The sequence below is a fragment of the Lithobates pipiens genome, unplaced genomic scaffold, assembly GCF_037356315.1.
Source record: "Lithobates pipiens isolate NorthernLeopardFrog02 unplaced genomic scaffold, aLitPip1_a1.2 Scaffold_13, whole genome shotgun sequence".
NCBI lineage: Eukaryota > Metazoa > Chordata > Amphibia > Anura > Ranidae > Lithobates > Lithobates pipiens.
The window spans coordinates 473879323-473897612 of NW_027507718.1; the positions used below are offsets into that span (position 1 = coordinate 473879323).

At 44.8% G+C, this 18290-nt stretch overlaps 1 protein-coding gene across 1 annotated transcript in view; it reads left to right on the forward strand.

Moving 5' to 3' along the window:
- POLN (DNA polymerase nu) overlaps window positions 1–18290 on the forward strand; it is a 307936-nt gene that overhangs the window by 97559 nt on the left and 192087 nt on the right. The window contains exons 6-7 of the mRNA XM_077478450.1: window positions 7186–7246; window positions 13619–13683. Of these exons, the coding sequence (XP_077334576.1) occupies window positions 7186–7246; window positions 13619–13683 (126 nt within the window). The remainder of the gene's footprint in view (window positions 1–7185; window positions 7247–13618; window positions 13684–18290) is intronic.

Consider the following 18290-nt stretch of genomic DNA (forward strand, 5'->3'; position numbering starts at 1 on the left):
GGCGTGGGGGTCCCCCCAAAGTCCACAACAGACCCTTGTCCGAGCACGCTACCCGGCCGGCCAGGAAAGGGGGGGCGAGCGAGCGCTCCCCCCTCCCGAGCCGTACCAGGCCGCGTGCCCTCAACATGGGGGGTGCCTTGGGGAAGGGGGGGCCGCGCGGCCCCCCCACCCCAAAGCACCTTGTCCCCATGTTGATGAGGACAAGGGCCTCTTCCCGACAACCCTGGCCGTTGGTTGTCGGGGTCTGCGGGCGGGGGGCTTATCGGAATCCGGGAGCCCCCTTTAATAAGGGGGCCCCCAGATACCGGCCCCCCACCCTATGTGAATGACTATGGGGTACAATGTACCCCTACCCATTCACCTGTAAAATAAAAGTACCCAAAAAAAAAAAAAACACACGAGATAAAATATTTTATTGCACAGCTCCGGGGGTCTTCCGTCTTCGGGGGTCTTCTCGCCGGACTCCTCCGCTATCTTCTTGTAGCTCTTTTGCTAGCGGAGGAGTCCGGCTTTCTTCTTCCCCGCCGCCGGCCTCTTCTCCCGACTTCGGGGGTCTTGTCCCCCTCTTCGGTTCTTCTGCCGGGCCACCGCGCCTTCTTTTAGCTCTTTTAGAGGCGGTGGCCCGGTCTTCTGTCGCCGCTGTCGCCTTCCGTTCTTCTTCTTCTTCTTCTTCTTCTTCTTCTTCTTCTTCTTCTTCTTCTCCAGGAGATGTTGACACGTCGCTCTCTCCGGCCGGAATGCCAGAGCCGTGCTGTGCGGCCACTTATATAGTGACAATGGGGCGGTGTCACATGGTATATGTCACATGGGTTGGTCACATGGGTTGATGTCACATGGGGACTATGACATCGTTAGGGGGCGGGGTCACTATGTGACATATACCATGTGACACCGCCCCATTGTCACTATATAAGTGGCCGCACAGCGCGGCTCTGGCATTCCGGCCGGAGAGAGCGACGTGTCAACATCTCCTGGAGAAGAAGAAGAAGAAGAACAAGAAGAAGAACGGAAGGCGACCGGAAGGCGACAGCGGCGACAGAAGGCCGGGCCACCGCCTCTAAAAGAGCTATAAGAAGGCGCGGTGGCCCGGCAGAAGAACGGAAGGCGGCGGCGACAGAAGACCGGGCCACCGCCTGCAAAAGAGCTATAAGAAGGCGCGGTGGCCCGGCAGAAGAACCGAAGAGGGGGACAAGACCCCCGAAGTCGGGAGAAGAGGCCGGCGGCGGGGAGAAAGAAAGCCGGACTCCTCTGCTAGCAAAAGAGCTACAAGAAGATAGCGGAGGAGTCCGGCGAGAAGACCCCCGAAGACGGAAGACCCCCGGAGCTGTGCAATAAAATATTTTATCTCGTGTGTTGTGTTTTTTTTTTGGGTACTTTTATTTTACAGGTGAATGGGTAGGGGTACATTGTACCCCATACTCATTCACATAGGGTGGGGGGCCGGTATCCGGGGGCCCCCTTATTAAAGGGGGCTCCCGGATTCCGATAAGCCCCCCGCCCGCAGACCCCGACAACCAACGGCCAGGGTTGTCGGGAAGAGGCCCTTGTCCTCATCAACATGGGGACAAGGTGCTTTGGGGTGGGGGGGCCGCGCGGCCCCCCCTTCCCCAAGGCACCCCCCATGTTGAGGGCACGCGGCCTGGTACGGCTCGGGAGGGGGGGCGCGCTCGCTCGCCCCCCTTTCCTGGCCGGCCGGGTAGCGTGCTCGGACAAGGGTCTGTTGTGGACTTTGGGGGGACCCCCACGCCGTTTTTTTTCGGCGTTGGGGTTCCCCTTTAAGTACATTCCAGGCGGCGGAGCCCGCGACGTCTCCTTCGCGGGCCCCGCCTACCTGCACACGCGCTCGAAATGAGCGGACTGTTGCCTCGTGTGTGGGCGAGTCCGTTCATTTCAAAAGTTGCGCGGACTTAGTACGACGAACAAAGTTTGCCGTATTTGTCCGCTCAAAAAGTGCCGTGTGTGGGCGTGTTCGTTCATTCAAAAGTTTGAGCGGACTGTTTGACGAACTTAGTTTCGGCAGACAGTCCCCGCGTGTGTACGCGGCCTAAGACAATTTGCGGAGGGCCTTGGAAATACTTGGGGACCGTTCGGCTGAACTTAGAAAGGCTTGGCAACTGAGTATTTCCGAGTGCTTCTGAGTATTTCCGAATGGCTCCAAACTGTTCCGAGTGTCACCGGCGCCCCCGCACCTCTGGTCAAATGCAGTACTTCACACCCCATTAGCTTGAATTCTACTTGATTTGTGAGACAACAGTCAGAATAATAATTAAAAAAAAGTTGCTTGTCTTTTAAAACGCTAATTTACCACGTTACTCGTTAACCAAGGTTCCACTGTATAGATCTATATACAGGTAGCTCTATATAATCGATCACATATCCTTTACCAGATCCTTGAGGCTCATGGTAAAGAAGTCAAAGTTACACAGTGGACAAAAAAAGAGTAAAACTCCACTTCCGTGGGAAAACAAATTATAAATAGCATATACAATTGCAACACAAGTCATATTGAAATTGAATGTTATTAAAAATGATCTTTCCCTTTCAATCTGCAGCTCTGTCATTTTCTGTAACATGCAGTGCAATAGGGATACCTGAAAGCGTTCTTTACACAGATGGTATACACAACGCCCCCCCCCCCCCCCCCCCCCCAGATATGTAATTTCCTGCTTGTGTGATTGTTTCTCTGATTTTCCCAGCAGTCTGCACTAAGATACAAGTCAGACTTTTGGTAAAAATAGAATTTTTGGTGCGGTACTACCAAAAGGAAATCACGTCTAAAGGGATGCAGACCCTGCCACTTTCCTCTTCAGAGCCCTGCAGCTGCAGCAGCTGATTGTAAATGGGAGTAAGAGTGGTTTTATAATTATCAATCACTTACTTTGCACATGGACACAAAAGGTAGGAATCTGCAACAAAGTTTGTTAAAATCCCTGCATGTACAGGGTGAGCACAAAAACACTCCTTGATTTCAAGTAGTTTTAAAATCAATACATAAGTTTACAGATATGGTGACTGCAGATACATTAACTCAATTTCTTTTGATGTGGTGCACCAATTTCATTGAGAAAGAATGCATCTGTGATTCAGGCCGACCATTGGTCTCCGAGCAACTTGTTGATGGCACCAAAGAAAACTTTTTGCTTAGCCCCAGGAAGTCGACTCACAGAGCTAGCCAAGAGTTGCATGTCCTGCAAAGGACGGTAAGCAAGATCTTACGCAAACGCTTGCGGTTTTCACCCTTACAGATACCATATGAAAGTTTATGATTTGATGCAACTGTAGCCACCAGTGTGTAAGAATATTCCAATAATGTTACATTCTATATCTGTTGGAAATCAATGAGTGTTTTTCTGCTCACCCTGTATATTGATCACCCAGAGGGAATGTTTTTTTCCTCAAGACAAATGAAGTTACTCTTTAAACCTGGTGGGATGCAGGTACAGATGTTAGTAATAAAAAACAAAAAACAAATTGCATATATTAAAGGGATTGTAAGGAGAATTTTTTTTTTTTTTTAAATAACAAACATGTTATACTTACCTCCACTGTGCAGCTCGTTTTGCACAGAGTGGCCCCGAACCTGCTCTTCTGGGGTCCCTCGGGGGCTGTCTCAGCTCCCTCGCATGGTGAGAAGCATCTGCGGACGCGCTCCCGTGATACAGCCGGCGGCTATAGCCGCTCGCTGTATCACACGGGCCCGCCCCGGCGCTCCGCGTCAGTGGATGTGATTGACAGCAGCGCGAGCCAATGGCTGCGCTGCTTTCTATCCATACACTCCAGCCAATCACCGGCCAGGCTGAACGGTGGAAAGGACGTCGGGGGACGAGCGCAGGATTTTCGAGGGGTCAGGTAAGTAAAACTGGGGGCTGGGGGGGGGGCCGGCACTGTCAGATGTTTTTTCACCTTAATGCATAGAATGCATTAAGGTGAAAAAACATTTACCTTTACAACCCCTTTAAAGAGGCAGCTGATATATTTTGAAAGAGCATTGATGGGCTTATCATTAGTGATGGACGAACTTCCGACAGGAGGTTTCATGACCGCGAACGCGGCCAAAATTTTTACGACAGACACCATTGACTTTAATGGCAGGCGAACCTTAAAAACCTACAGGTCATATTTCAGCCACAAAATACTTACTAGCTGTGCACACATAGTCCCACCACATGGACACTGACATAACAAAAGTATTAAGTGAATCTGGTATTGACAACGACAAGCATTCTTTTTTTATCTGTGAAATTTTGACAATTCAGGAGCGCATGAGGTCCATGGAGGAGAGACAAGGTCAGGGCAGGCTATGAAGGGGGTGCAGGAGATGATCAGTGCCACAGTCAGGGCAGCGCAGTCCTGTGCCAGTGTCCCAGTGTGCCAACCTGTGCTTGAGCCCCTCCCTCTGACCGGCCCCTACCCCCACCTATGCAGGGCTCCACTGCGGTGGTCCGGAGGTGCCAGTCCAGTGCTGATCCTCAGCCATGGTGCTGGCACTGCCTGCTGATTGGCTTCTCCGCTGCTATCTCCCTCACTGTCTGAGACCAGCACCGCGATAGAGACTGAGCACTGACACCAGCACCGTGATAGAGAGCACTGACACCAGCACCGAGATAGAGAGCACTGACACCAGCACCGAGACAAAGAGCAATGACACCAGCACCATGATAGAGAGCACTGACACAAGCACCGGGATAGAGAGCACTGACACCAGCACCGTGATAGAGAGCACTGACACCAGCACCGTGATAGAGAGCACTGACACCAGCACCGTGATAGAGAGCGCTGACAACAGCACCGAGATAGAGAGCACTGACACCAGCACTGAGATAGAGAGCACTGACACCACACCAGCACCGTGATAGAGAGCACTGAGACCACACCAGCACCGTGATAGAGAGCACTGAGACCACACTAGCACCGCGATAGAGAGCACTGACACCAGTACTGTGATAGAGAGCACTGACACCAGCACCGAGATAGAGAGCACTGACACCACACCAGCACCGCGATAGAGACTGAGCACTGACACCAGCACCGTGATAGAGAGCACTGACACCAGCACCGAGATAGAGAGCACTGACACCAGCACCGAGACAAAGAGCAATGACACCAGCACCGTGATAGAGAGCACTGACACCAGCACCGTGATAGAGAGCACTGACACCAGCACTGAGATAGAGAGCACTGACACCAGCACCGAGATAGAGAGCTGTTAAGGTCTTCAGATAGTGAGTCTGACTGAGTGGAAGGGGACCTCTCTTACGGCTCTGGTTCTAGTCTCTCTGGAATGGGAACAGGGAGACCGGAGCGCAGCGGGGTAGGAGAGTCCAGCCAGGTGCAGCAGCAGATGCTAGGTAGATGAGGATCCTCTGGAGCAGGAGCTCTCTGTAGCAGGAAGGCAGCTGGGAGAAGGCCACGGACCGTGGAATCAGGATGGATGGATCTCTGGATGAGGAGGTAGCAGACACAGAAGCAAGCAGGAGCCAGCAGAAGAGTCAGGTACAAGCAGAGGTTCAGCAACGAGAAACAGTCCAAGAAGGGTCAAACAAGCCGGGGTCGGAGCAGGAGAGATCAGCAAGGTCAGACGGAGCCGGGTCAGGTATCAGATAGGGTTCAGGCAGAATAGCAGGTAACTTCGGGTACAAGCTGCAGACGAGACAGCACAGAGCCCCTGCAGCTGTGCCTTTAAATAAGGCCACTGGCGCCAATCGTGCTAACGCTCGCCCGTGCGTGCGTGTACCGCGCGCACATGCGAACGACGTGCACCCCCTAATAGTAATAACTAGTGATTAAACTGACTGTCCCTGCTCCACACAGCATCCTGTCCCTACACTGACAAAAGACAGCTGCAGAATCGGTCAGCAGTGCACTCAGCAATCACCAGCACAGCAGTGCACCAGAACCCTATATACTGTACACCTATACCAGTCCTTAAAATGACTTTTGTGGACCTAATAGCTAGTGATTTGTGTCACTACAGTCTGTCACTGCTCCACACAGCAACCTCTCCCTACACTAACAAAAGACAGAATGTAAAATGGCCACCAGATAAGGTCTATTTATAAGGTAGGGGGAATGTCCAATTGTCCATGTACTGAAATTTCTCAATTGGCTGTCCTGTACCCCATGATGGATGTGTCATCATGGGTAAAATTTCTTTCACAATGTAAACGCATATGTCCGCCGCGCGAACAGCGCCAGAAGTCCACCTGTTTGGCGAATCGCGAACATGCAAAATTCGCAGCGAACTGACCGCCGGGCGAACCGCAAAGCCATCCCTACTTATCACTGTGTATCCCCCTCTCCCACAAGAAGTAATGAAAGTGTCCCTGTCTTGCAGGCAGGCTCATTATTTGTTTATAATTAAGAATAGAAAATCTATTGTAGGAATTTAAATCAGCATTTTGTTTTGTTATAGGCATGCCAATAGAAAGTACTAGACATGTAGTGAGGGGCATATCTCTATTATGTACCCAGAGGGCTATAGACAAAAATCTGAAATATTACACATGCCTCTGCTTTCCACATTATAGTCAATTAGCCTTATACTCCTCCTAATCCTGTTTTATACACTCATTTAGGCATACAAAACTTACTACCCTACATTCCACTTCAAAATATTTTTTAGAGGTGTAACTTTTCAGTTTTGTATAGTTGGACATCAAAAGGATGTATTCTGCATTTGTTTTTAATATCAAGAGTGCGTGAATGTCTGTCTATTAAGGTGAAATTCCATCCAGTTTTAAATAGAGTGGGGAGGGTTCGAAACATTTATCAGGTTTTTTTTATAGCCTATGCCCTTGTTGCAGAGAGTTTCCTGCATGTCCTGCTAGATAATCACTGTTACCAGGACTGGAATGAAGAGGAATCTTATCAAGAAGAAGACTGCAAATGAAAAAAAAAAGACAAATATCCTAAACCCATTCCTCCTTTCCACCTTGCTATGCCTTTTGAAGAATTATGCTTATAGCGTTGGGGGGCATTAAAATTGCAGCATTTGCTCGTGTGGGGGAAGGCTTCTTATGAGAGAGGGCACATAGAATGGCTGGTATAGGAGATTTAAACCACCAGTTTTAAAGGCTTAAAGGATTTTATATCTTGGCAGTTTATAGTACTCCACTGTACTCATGTATAAATAACTGAATACCACCAAGGATGTGTGACTAAACTTTAATTGGGTTATATTTTCAGTCAGATGGATTGTGGAATTTGTTTTACACCATAGAACTTCCATTAACTACTATTTTGGCTGGTAAGAATTAACTATTTGGTGACATTTTATTAGAATTGGCTTACCTGCTTTTTTTAACCATTAAAAATGTTAAATATGTTTACCAAATGCATGGTACAAAACAGCAGTTATTTTGAGATATATACCAAAAATTCCTGATTTCTATAGTAACAGCTGCTGTGTAAAACACAATCAATGTTCTTATAAATATTAAACAATTAGTACACAGCGCTCAATTGTTTTATCCTGGTGCTATTATCTACTATCAATCAACTGTGTGAAACAAATAAATTCTTCATTCACATAAAGTGCTCCTTTGCATGAATAATTTCAAACAAAAAACTAAAATATCACCCTTCCTATCTCATTTGTAAACTCAAACATAATAGTCCATATGCAAAGGGGGTTATTTACTAAAGGAAAATCCACTTTGCAATGCAAGTGGACTTGAAAGTTCACTGAAAGTGCACTTGGAATTAAAGTCGCTGTAGATCCAAGGGGGACATTCAAGGGAAATAAAAAACAGCATTTTAGCTTGCACATGATTGGAGGATAAAATCAGCAGAGCTTCCACTCATTTCAGATCTACCCCTTAGATTTAGAGTGACTGCACTTCCAAGTGAACTTTCAAGTGCACTTGCAGTGCAAAGTGGATTTGCCTTTCGTAAATAACCCCCAAAATGTCCAATCACTTTCCAATGCTGTTCCTCTGGAAATGAGTCAGTGATGTCGCTTTTCAAAGTGCTCTCTGGCAAAAAATTGTATAAATATGTATATATCTATATCTGTTTCTTATTCTCCACCGTGCATCACCACCACACTTGTACACTCACCAGTAGGGATGAGCCGAACACCCCCACCGGTTCGGTTCGCACCAGAACTTGCTAACGGCCCCCGCGTTCGTTACGAACGTTAGAACCCCATTGAAGTCTATGGGACTCGAACGTTCGAAATGGAAAGTGCTAATTTTAACGGCTAATATGCAAGATACTGTCCTAAAAAGGGTTTGGGGACCTGACTCCTGCCTCAGGGGACATGGGTCAATGCAAAAAAAAGTTTTAAAAACGGCCGTTTTGGCGGGAGCACTGATTTTAATGACGATTAAAGTGAAAAAAAAAAGTGAAATATTACTTTAAATATGGTGCCTGGGGGGTGTCTGTACTATGCCTGTGAAATGCCACGTGTTTCCCGTGTTTAGAACAGTCCCTGCACAAAATGACATTTAACGGAAATAACACCATTTAAAACTGCTTGCGGTTTTAATGTTATATCTGGTTCCTGCAATATGGTTGAAAATCATTGAGAAAAATGGCATGGGTAGCCCTCCCTGCCCATTACCAGCCTATTTGGGTCTTGTACGCATATTAAGGGGAACCCTGTACCCATATTAAAAAAAGGAAATGCGTGTGGCCCCCAGGCCCTATATACTCAGAACAGCAGTATACAGGCGGTGCAAACAAGACAGGGACTGTGTAGGTTTGTTGTGTTAAGTTGAATCTGTTTGTAATTTTCAACTGGTACATTTTTAAAGTGTAGCTCCAGTCAAAAAAACTATTTTTAAGCTTTTTGGAAAACATAGGGAAGGGTTATCACCCCTGTATAATTTGTTTTGCCATCCGTCTTTTTTCATCTCACTTGCTGCTGTCTCCTTCCGTTTGCAAGTAGGAGATGTTTGTAAGTTGGATGTTTGAAAGTAGGGGCCTGCCCTATATTATAGCGGTATGTACTGGGTACAGAGCACGCAGACAGCACGCACTATCTCCTAACACTACTGACTGCAAGCTCTATTATTAACCACTTGACCACTGGGCACTTAAACACCCTTAATAACCAGACCAATTTTCAGCTTTTGGTGCTCTCACATTTTGAATGACAATTACTCAGTCATGCAACACTGGACCTATATGAAATGTTTGTCCTTTTTTTCACACAAATAGAGCTTTCTTTTGGTGGTATTTAATCACCTCTCAGTTTTTTTATTTTTTGTGCTATAAAAGAAAAAAGACCGGAAATTCTGCGAAAAAATGAATTTTTCTTTGTTTCTGTTATAAAATTTTGCAGATTAGTAATTTTTTCTTCATAAATTTTTTTTTACTGGTTACATGTTTTGAGTTGCAGAGGAGGTCTAGGACTAGAATTATTGCTCTCGCTCTAACGTTCTCGGCAATACCTCACATGTGTGGTTTGAACACCGTTTTCATATGTGGGCGGGGCTTACGCATGCGTTCGCTTCTGCATGCGAGCACATGGGGACATGGGCGCTTTAATTTTTTTTTTTTTTTTTTATTGTTCATTTTACTTTATTTATTTTAGTTTGACATTTTTTTCCCCAAAAATATATTTTTGATCACTTTTATTCCTATTACAAGGAATGTAAACATCCCTTGTAATAGGAATATGGGGTGACAGGTCCTCTTTACAGTGAAATCTGGGGGTCAATATGACCCCACATCTCACCTCTAGGCTGGGAAGCCTGAAATAAAAAATAAAAAAAAGATTCTGGCTTTGATCGTACTGGCGAGTTGGTAGAAGCCCCGGAGGGCGGTGAGGGGTGGGGGGCGTCTATGGCTGGGTATTTCAGGGTATCACCGAGTATGGCTGGGTATCTCCGAGTATGGCTGGGTATCTCTGAGTATGGCTGGGTATGGCAATTTATGGCAGGGTATTTCAGAGTATTGGCGGGGTATTGGCGGGGTACTACAGAGTAATAGCAGGGTACTGCAGAGTATTGGGGAGTACTACAGAGTAATGGCAGGGTACTGCAGAGTAAAGGCAGGGTACTGCAGAGTAGTGGGGGGTACTGCAGAGTAATGGCAGGGTACTGCAGAGTATGCACTGGTATTGCAGAGTATTGGCGGGGTATTGGCGGGGTACTACAGAGTAATAGCAGGGTACTGCAGAGTATTGGGGAGTACTACAGAGTAATGGCAGGGTACTGCAGAGTAAAGGCAGGGTACTGCAGAGTAATGGCAGGGTACTGCACTGCAGAGCAATGGCGGGGTACTGCAGAGTAATGGCAGGGTACTGCAGAGTAATGGGGGTTACTGCAGAGTAATGGGGGGTACTGCAGAGTAAAGGCAGGGTACTGCAGAGTAATGGCAGGGTACTGCAGAGTATGCACTGGTATTGCAGAGTATTGGCAGGGAATTGAGGGGTTAAATTCGGTGAGCAGCGATGTGGGCACTGCAGATGCAGCCCACATCGCTGCTGACACCGATCTCTTTCCCCTCCGCTGTACCGATCGGTACAGAGAGGGGAGGGAGGAACCGGCGTCATAACATGACGCCGGTTTGTTTACAAGTGATCACTCCGTCATTTGACGGAGCGATCGCGTGGTAAACGGCCGCGACGAGCGGCCGTTTACCGTGATCCGTGCTGCGCCGGGTCCTGTGGACCCGGCGGTCACGGATGCTCTCGAGTGCGCGCCCCAGGGGGCGCGCGAGAGCAGAATTCTGGGAGGCCGTTAATTAACGGCCTCTCAGAGTTAAACAACCGCCCTGAAGCCGTTAATCGGCAATGGGCGGTTGTTAAGTGGTTAAAGATAGATCACTAGCTAGCTATATAGGTGAGGTGAATATAGTGTAGTGGTGTATACTGCGGTCAGGGCACAGACAATAACCACTACACAAGAGCAAGATAGGAAATCAGCCAAAAACGATTGGTGTGTAACTGTGTTGAAGGTACACAGAACACCCACTGCTTCAGATTCCAACACACTACACGAGGCCGCCTCAAAGGCAGCCTTATATAGTGTGGGGCGTGCACTACACAGCCTGAGCTATGATTCCAATCATGGCTCTCCTCGCTGCTGGCGCTGCGATTGGCCAAGCATGCGGGGTCACAGTGCATGCTTGGCCAATCATGAGCCAGCAATGCACTGCGCCATCGCAGTGCATTGTGGTCTGCGCGCGCCATACGAATTTTGACGCGAACGGACCAAGAGTTCGGATTTCGCCGAACGCCCGAACAGCCAATGTTCGAGTCGAACGTACGTTCGACTCGAACACGAAGCTCATCCCTACTCACCAGATGACCATGACCTTTCTGGAAAGAGTATGGTCAAATGCGCTTTTCTAGTGTAGAGAACTAGTGTAGTGTAAAACCTTTTTATTTAAAAAAAAAACATAAATATATGTGCTTACATTATAGTGCATTTCCCTTGCACCCATGTTGAATTGTTTTTGTATAACCAGCCGGCTCCATTATCTCTCAGTGCGGGCATGAGCTACCTCCTGAAGATGTCATGTGATGAAACGTACGTCGGAGGGGGGGGGGATACAGGAAGCTAACTGTGCTGAGCGAGAGCCTGACACCTGGGAGTGGTGAGACTTTGAGTACGGTCTTTGCCCGCACTAAGTGATAGTGGAGTCTGCTTGTTCTACAAAAGCGGTTCAACCCGCAAATATAATATTTAATTATATTTAAATAAAGGTTTTTACAATATTAAAGTTCTCTTTCTTCCATTTCATGGTGATTTTACCCCGGAGTGGAAAAGCTGCTGCCTAGGATTATTAACCCCTTGGGGGGAAAAGTGCATTTTGACCATAACCTTTCCAGAGAGGTCATGGTCATCTGGTAAGTGTACAAGAAGAAAATATACGTATACAATTTTTTGGCATTTTGAGCACAGAGCACTTTGAAAAGTGGCATCATTGATTGATTTCCTGAGGAATAGCATTGGAAAGCAATTGGACACTTTGTGTATGGACTATTGTGTTTAAGTTCACTAATGAGATAGGAAAGGCAATTTTTGTATTTTTAGGTTTGAAATTATTCATGCACAGGAGCACTTTATGTGAATGATGAATTTATATGTTTCACACGGTTGATTAATAATAGATAATAACACCAGGATAACACAATTGAGCACTGTGTACTAAGGTTTAATAAATATTTTTAGATTATAAACTGAATAAAGTGATAAACAATAAATCTGAAGTTTAGGTGTGAATTTTATTGCATAGTTACATAGATCCAGCTTGAACCAATGTAGGTATGCACATCTCATAGGAAGAAAAGAACGGCTGCACACCACAGGAACTCTTCAATGATTTTATTCCAAAAATAGCAAATGACAGCCAACAAAGACAGAGTATCCGAAACCAGGAGGTGACGCGTGTGTTTCACACTGACCTCAGTGCTTCTTCAAACCGTTCTTCAGCCGTTCTTTTCTTCCTAATCATGATCGGTGGTGAGCCGTGGCTTGCACCCAGCGCATTCCGCACTGTAGTGACTGCTCACCTGGAGTGGCATCTTCCTTGTTTGAAGGAAGGGGGATAACATAACAATCTACACCTTGTGCAATCAGAGAATGCCTTGGGTGCTTCTTGGGCAGATGTCGGAAACTGGAAACAATGAAGATTTTGTCAATTCCGGTTTTGGGTTATTTACAAGCTGTTAACAGCTTGTAAAGCATATGATCTGATTTCGGTTTGATCAGATGCTTTGAGGGGCAGAGGAGAGATTTTGAGTCTAACAAATCCCTGATGTTCATCCCTTGTGATAGCAATAAAGTTCAATCAAAGAAAAGTTAAAGGTACAATGTAAAAAAAAATATATATATATATAAATGTAAATAAAATAAATCATTTTTTAAAAAATTGAACGAGCCCCCATCCTGCATCCATATGTAAACAGTGATCGCACCGCACATGAAGTATTGTCACAAATGTCAGCGTGAGAGCAATCATTTTATGACCAGTCCTCCAGTGTAACACTAAACTGGTAAACTTTTACAGAGATTTTTAGGGATTGAGGTTCATTTCTAGTAGAATGAGGAAGATTTAGATCATGGATATGCAATTAGCAGACCTTTAGTCTTTGCAAAATTGCAAGTCCCATTATGCCTCTGCCTCTGGGTGTCATGCTTGTGACTGTCAAGATTCTTGCTATGCCTCATGGGATAGTTCTGCAACAGCTGAAGGTCCACTAATTGCATATCCCTGATTTAGATTATTTTCCAGTGTTTTATTTATTCATATAAGTCAGGGTTTGCCTATTCTTCAGGTAAGAGAAGGGAAATCCCCTGAACAGGGACAAAGACAGCATATAAAAACTGACAGAATCTAACCCCCTTTCACCTCTGCCCCCACTCTGCGAAAGTGGGGGCCTTATCGCCATCCCACTCAAAAACAATCATGTTTCTGACATAGTATAATTTTCCACGCTAAGTACAGTGGCATCCTTGAAAAAATTTATCCCCCATCCACCAACCAGTCCCGTCACTCTTTCTCAGTCAAATATTTTTTCTTGCTATTACTTCCACAGTTTATTGCCCACAATATGTCATTTACAATAGCTGTTATGTGTTTGTTATTTTAAGTGTACTTTAACAATTACTTGCATTCATAATTTTAATGGCATACTAGATAGTGAGCATATTTTGTTTTCTAGTAATGGAAAACCATCCCATACAAGTAAATAAGGATGAGCTAAAAAGGACATCAGTGCTTCTTGGAGTAAGTCCTATCATATTTAGTATTCTTATGGTATTTAGATTTTAAAAAAATGTATACTTTTTAAATGTATAGCCTGGAAAATATGCAGTATTTGTGCTGTATGGTCAAAGAAGGCTGATATTTTATTTATTAACCCACCATGCTATAACCCTCTGAGGAAGACTCATACACTCTTCGAGGTGTAATCTGTTGGGGTTTAATTTTACTTAACAGGCACTGTATGAGCACTGAAAATAATTCCTGCTGGTGGTCTTGTTTATTGTTGTTAACGTGAGAACCCTTTGGGTATCCTTTTCATCATTGTATAACAAATACTGTTGATTTTAGATTTATTCTTTTGATGCCTTAGAAAAAAATCCCAGCCCGCATACAGTATCTCACAAAAGTGAGTACACCCCTCACATTTTTGTAAACATTTTATTACATCTTTTCATGTCTAAAACCAGCGTGCTGAAAATTATATAAAAACTTGACCTATTAGCACACTACCCAGTGCTTCAGGATGGGCTAACTTTAAATTGATATATAAAATATGTCAATAAAAAAGTTACAAGAATATAAATATAAATATAAACCACAGCTGCTGCTTTCTTTCAAAACAATGTTATAAAATATATAAAAAGTTTTAATCCTGACAACAAGAGTCCACTCTCTATATACAGTGGTGTGAAAAAGTTTTTGCCCCCTTCCTCATTTTCTGTTCCTTTGCATGTTTGTCACACTTAAGTGTTTCAGAACATCAAACCAATTTAAACAATAGTCAAGGACAACACAAGTAAACACAAAATGCAATTTGTAAATGAAGGTGTTTATTATTAAAGGTGAAAAAAAATCCAAACCATCATGGCCCTGTGTGAAAAAGTGATTGCCCCCTAAACCTAATAACTGGTTGGGCCACCCTTGGCAGCAACAACTGCAACCAAGCGTTTGCGATAATGTGCAATGAGGCTTTTACAGCATCCTGGAGGAATTTTGGCCCACTCATCTTTGCAGAATTGTCCTAATTCAGTTACATTAGAGGGTTTTTGAGCATCAACGGCCTTTTTAAGGTCATACCACAACATCTCAATAGGATTCAGGTCAGGACTTTGGCTAGGCCACTCCAAAGTCTTCATTTTTTTTTCCTTAAGCCATTCGGTGGTGGACTTGCTGGTGTGTTTAGGATCATTGTCCTGCTTCAGAACCCAAGTTCGTTTCAGCTTGAGTACACGAACAGATGGTCGGACATTCTCCTTCAGGATCTCTTGGTAGACAGCAGAATTCATAGTTCTTTTTATCACGGCAAGTCTTCCAGGTCCTGAAGCAGCAAAACAGCCCCAGACCATCACACTACCACCACCATATTTTACTGTTGGTATAATGTTCTTTTTATGAAATGCAGTGTTCCTTCTACGCCAGATTTACTTGGACACACACCTTCCAAAGAGTTCCACTTTTGTCTCATCGGTCCACAGAATGTTGTCCCAAAAGTCTTGGGGATCATCAAGATGTGTTGTGGAGAAATTGAGACGAGCTTTGATGTTCTTTTTGCTCAGCAGTGGTTTTCTCCTTGGAACTCTGCCATGCAGGCCATTTTTGCCCAGTCTTTTCCTGATGGTGGAGGCATGAACGCTGACCTTAACTGAGGCAAGTGAGGCCTGCAGTTCCTTGGACGTTGTTGTGGGGTCTTTTGTGACCTCTTGGATGAGTCATCGCTGCGCTCTTGGGGTAATTTTGGGCGGCCGGCCACTCCTGGGAAGGTTCACCACTGTTCCATGTCTTCGCCATTTGTGGATAATGGCTCTTACTGTGGTTCGCTGGATTCCCAAAGCTTTGGAAATGGCTTTATAACCCTTTCCAGACTGATAGATCTCAATTACTTTCTTTCTCAATTGTTCCTGAATTTCTTTGGGTCTCGGCATGATGTGTAGCTTTTAAGGATCTTCTGGTGGACCTTACTGTGTCAAGCAGCTCCTATTTAAGTGATGCCTTGATTGTGAACAGGTGTGGCAATAATCAGGCCTGGGTGTGGCTAGAGAAATTGAACTTAGGTGTGGACAACCACAGTTATAGTATGTTTTAACAAGGGGGGCAATCACTTTTTCACACAGGGCCATGATGGTTTGGATTTTTTTTCACCTTTAATAATAAACACCTTCATTTACAAATTGCATTTTGTGTTTACTTGTGTTGTCCTTGACTATTGTTTAAATTGGTTTGATGTTCCGAAACACTTAAGTATGACAAACATGCAAAGGATCAGGAAATGAGGAAGGGGGCAAGCACTTTTTCACACCACTGTATAGCTGCGCATAATTATACACTTTCATTCAAAGTGACTTCTTCCAGTGCCCAAGAAATTATGGTGATCGGAAACAGTTCTATTTGTGAAAAGAAGGGATACAGAGCAGCTTCCACCCCACGATTCACCTCTTGTGTTCCAAACGAAACCCCTTTTGGGGGTACACTCACCAAATCACTGAATCACTAGCTCAGATTTTCAGTGATTTGGTGAGTGTACCCTCAAAAGGGGTTTCGTTTGGAACACAAGAGGTGGATTGTGGGGTGGAAGCTGCTCTGTATCCCTTCTTTTCACAAATAGAACTGTTTCCGATCACCATCATTTCTTGGGCACTGGAAGAAGTCACTTTGAATGAAAGTGTATAATTATGCGCTGCTATATATAGAGAGTGGACTCTTGTTGTCAGGATTAAAACTTTTATATATTTTATAATATCTTTTCATGTGCCAACACTGAAGAAATGACACTTTGCTACAATGTAGTGAGTGTACAGCTTGTATAACAGTGTAAATTTGCCATCCCCTCAAAATAACACCACATAGCTATTAATGTCTAAACCGCTGGCAACAAAAAAGAGTACACCTCCTAAGTGAAAATGTACGAATTGAGCCCAAAGTGTCAATATTTTGTATGGCCACCATTATTTTCCAGCACTGCCTTAACCCTCTTGGGCATGGAGTTTACCAGAGCTTCACAGGTTGCCACTGGAGTACTCTTCCACTCCTCCATGATGACATCACAGAGATGGTGGATGTTAGAGACTTTGCACTCATCCACCTTCTGTTGGAGGATGCTTCACAGATGCTCAATAGGGTTTATGTCTGGGAACATGCTTGGCTAGGCCATCACTTTTACCCTCAGCTTCTTTAGCAAGGCAGTGGTCATCTTGGAGGTGTGTCTGGGGTTATTATGTTGGAATACTACCCTGCGGCCCAGTCTCCGAAGGTAGGGGATCATGCTCTGCTTCAGTATGTCACAGTACATGTTGGCATTCATAGTCCCCTCAATGAACTGTAGCACCCCAGTCCAGGCAGCAATCATGAAGCCCCAGACTATGACACTCCCACCACCATGCTTGACTGTAGGCAAGACACACTTGTATTTGTACTCCTCATCTGGTTGCCTCCACACGTGTTAACATGCATTAAAGTATATATGAACTCTTACCTTGTAAAACAAACTCATTCAGTGTAAAATAGAAATGCAAGGCAAAACATTTTTGTATATACTGTTCACTGATCATCCATTAAATGTTAATCATGTTAATGGTTAAACATTTAAAAATGTTGTCCCTGAAGTTGAAAGCAGAAAAACTGGGCAAGGGTAAGGATTTGAGCGACTTTGACAATGGTCAAATTGTAATAGCTAGATGGCTGGGTCAGTGTAACGCCAAAACTGTAGCTCCTGTGGGATGTTCCTGATCTGCAGTGGCCAGGGACTACCAAAAGTGGTCCAAGGAAGGAAAACCGATGACAGGGTCATCGGTGGCCATAGCTCATTGATGCACGTGGGGAGGGAAGGCTGGCTCGTGTAGTCCGATCCAATAGAAGAGCTACTGTAGCTTAAATTGCTTAAAAAAAGGTAATGCTTGTTCCGATAGAAGAGTGTCAGAATACACCGGCATTGCATTTTTTTTTGTGTATGGAGCTGCTTAGCCCCAGACTGGTCAGAGTGCCCATTCTGACCCGTGTCCACAGCCAAAACCACCTGCAGTTGGCATGTGAGCATAGGAACTGGACCACAAATGGAAAACGTGGCCTGGTCAAATGAATTAAAAAATGGTTTCAGGAACACAACAGTGAGATTGAGGTGTTGACTTAGCCTCCAAATTCTCCAGATTTCAGTTCAATCGAGCATCTGTGGGATGAGCTGGAAAAACAAGTTCGATCTTTGGAGGCCCCACCTTGCATCTTACAGGTCTTAAAGGATCTGCTACTGACAGCTTGATGCCAGATACGACAGCAAACCATCAGATGTTTAGTGGATTCCATGCCTTATAGGCATGCAGTTGTGCTCACAATTTTGCATTTTGGTGACATTTTGGCATGATATTGAAGATCTGACTCTACATGCCAAAAAATTGTCTTTTATTTAAAGATAGTGATCATATGAATTTATATATTATAACATAGTTGTTTGGCTCCTTTTTAAATCATAATAACAACAGAAATCACCCAAATGGCCCTGATCAAAAGTTTCCATCACCTAGAATGTTTGGCCTTGATGCAGACACACAGGTGACCCACACAGGTTAAAATGGCAATTAAAGGTCATTTCCTACATCTGTGACTATTTAAATTGCAATTAATGTCTGTATATAAATAGT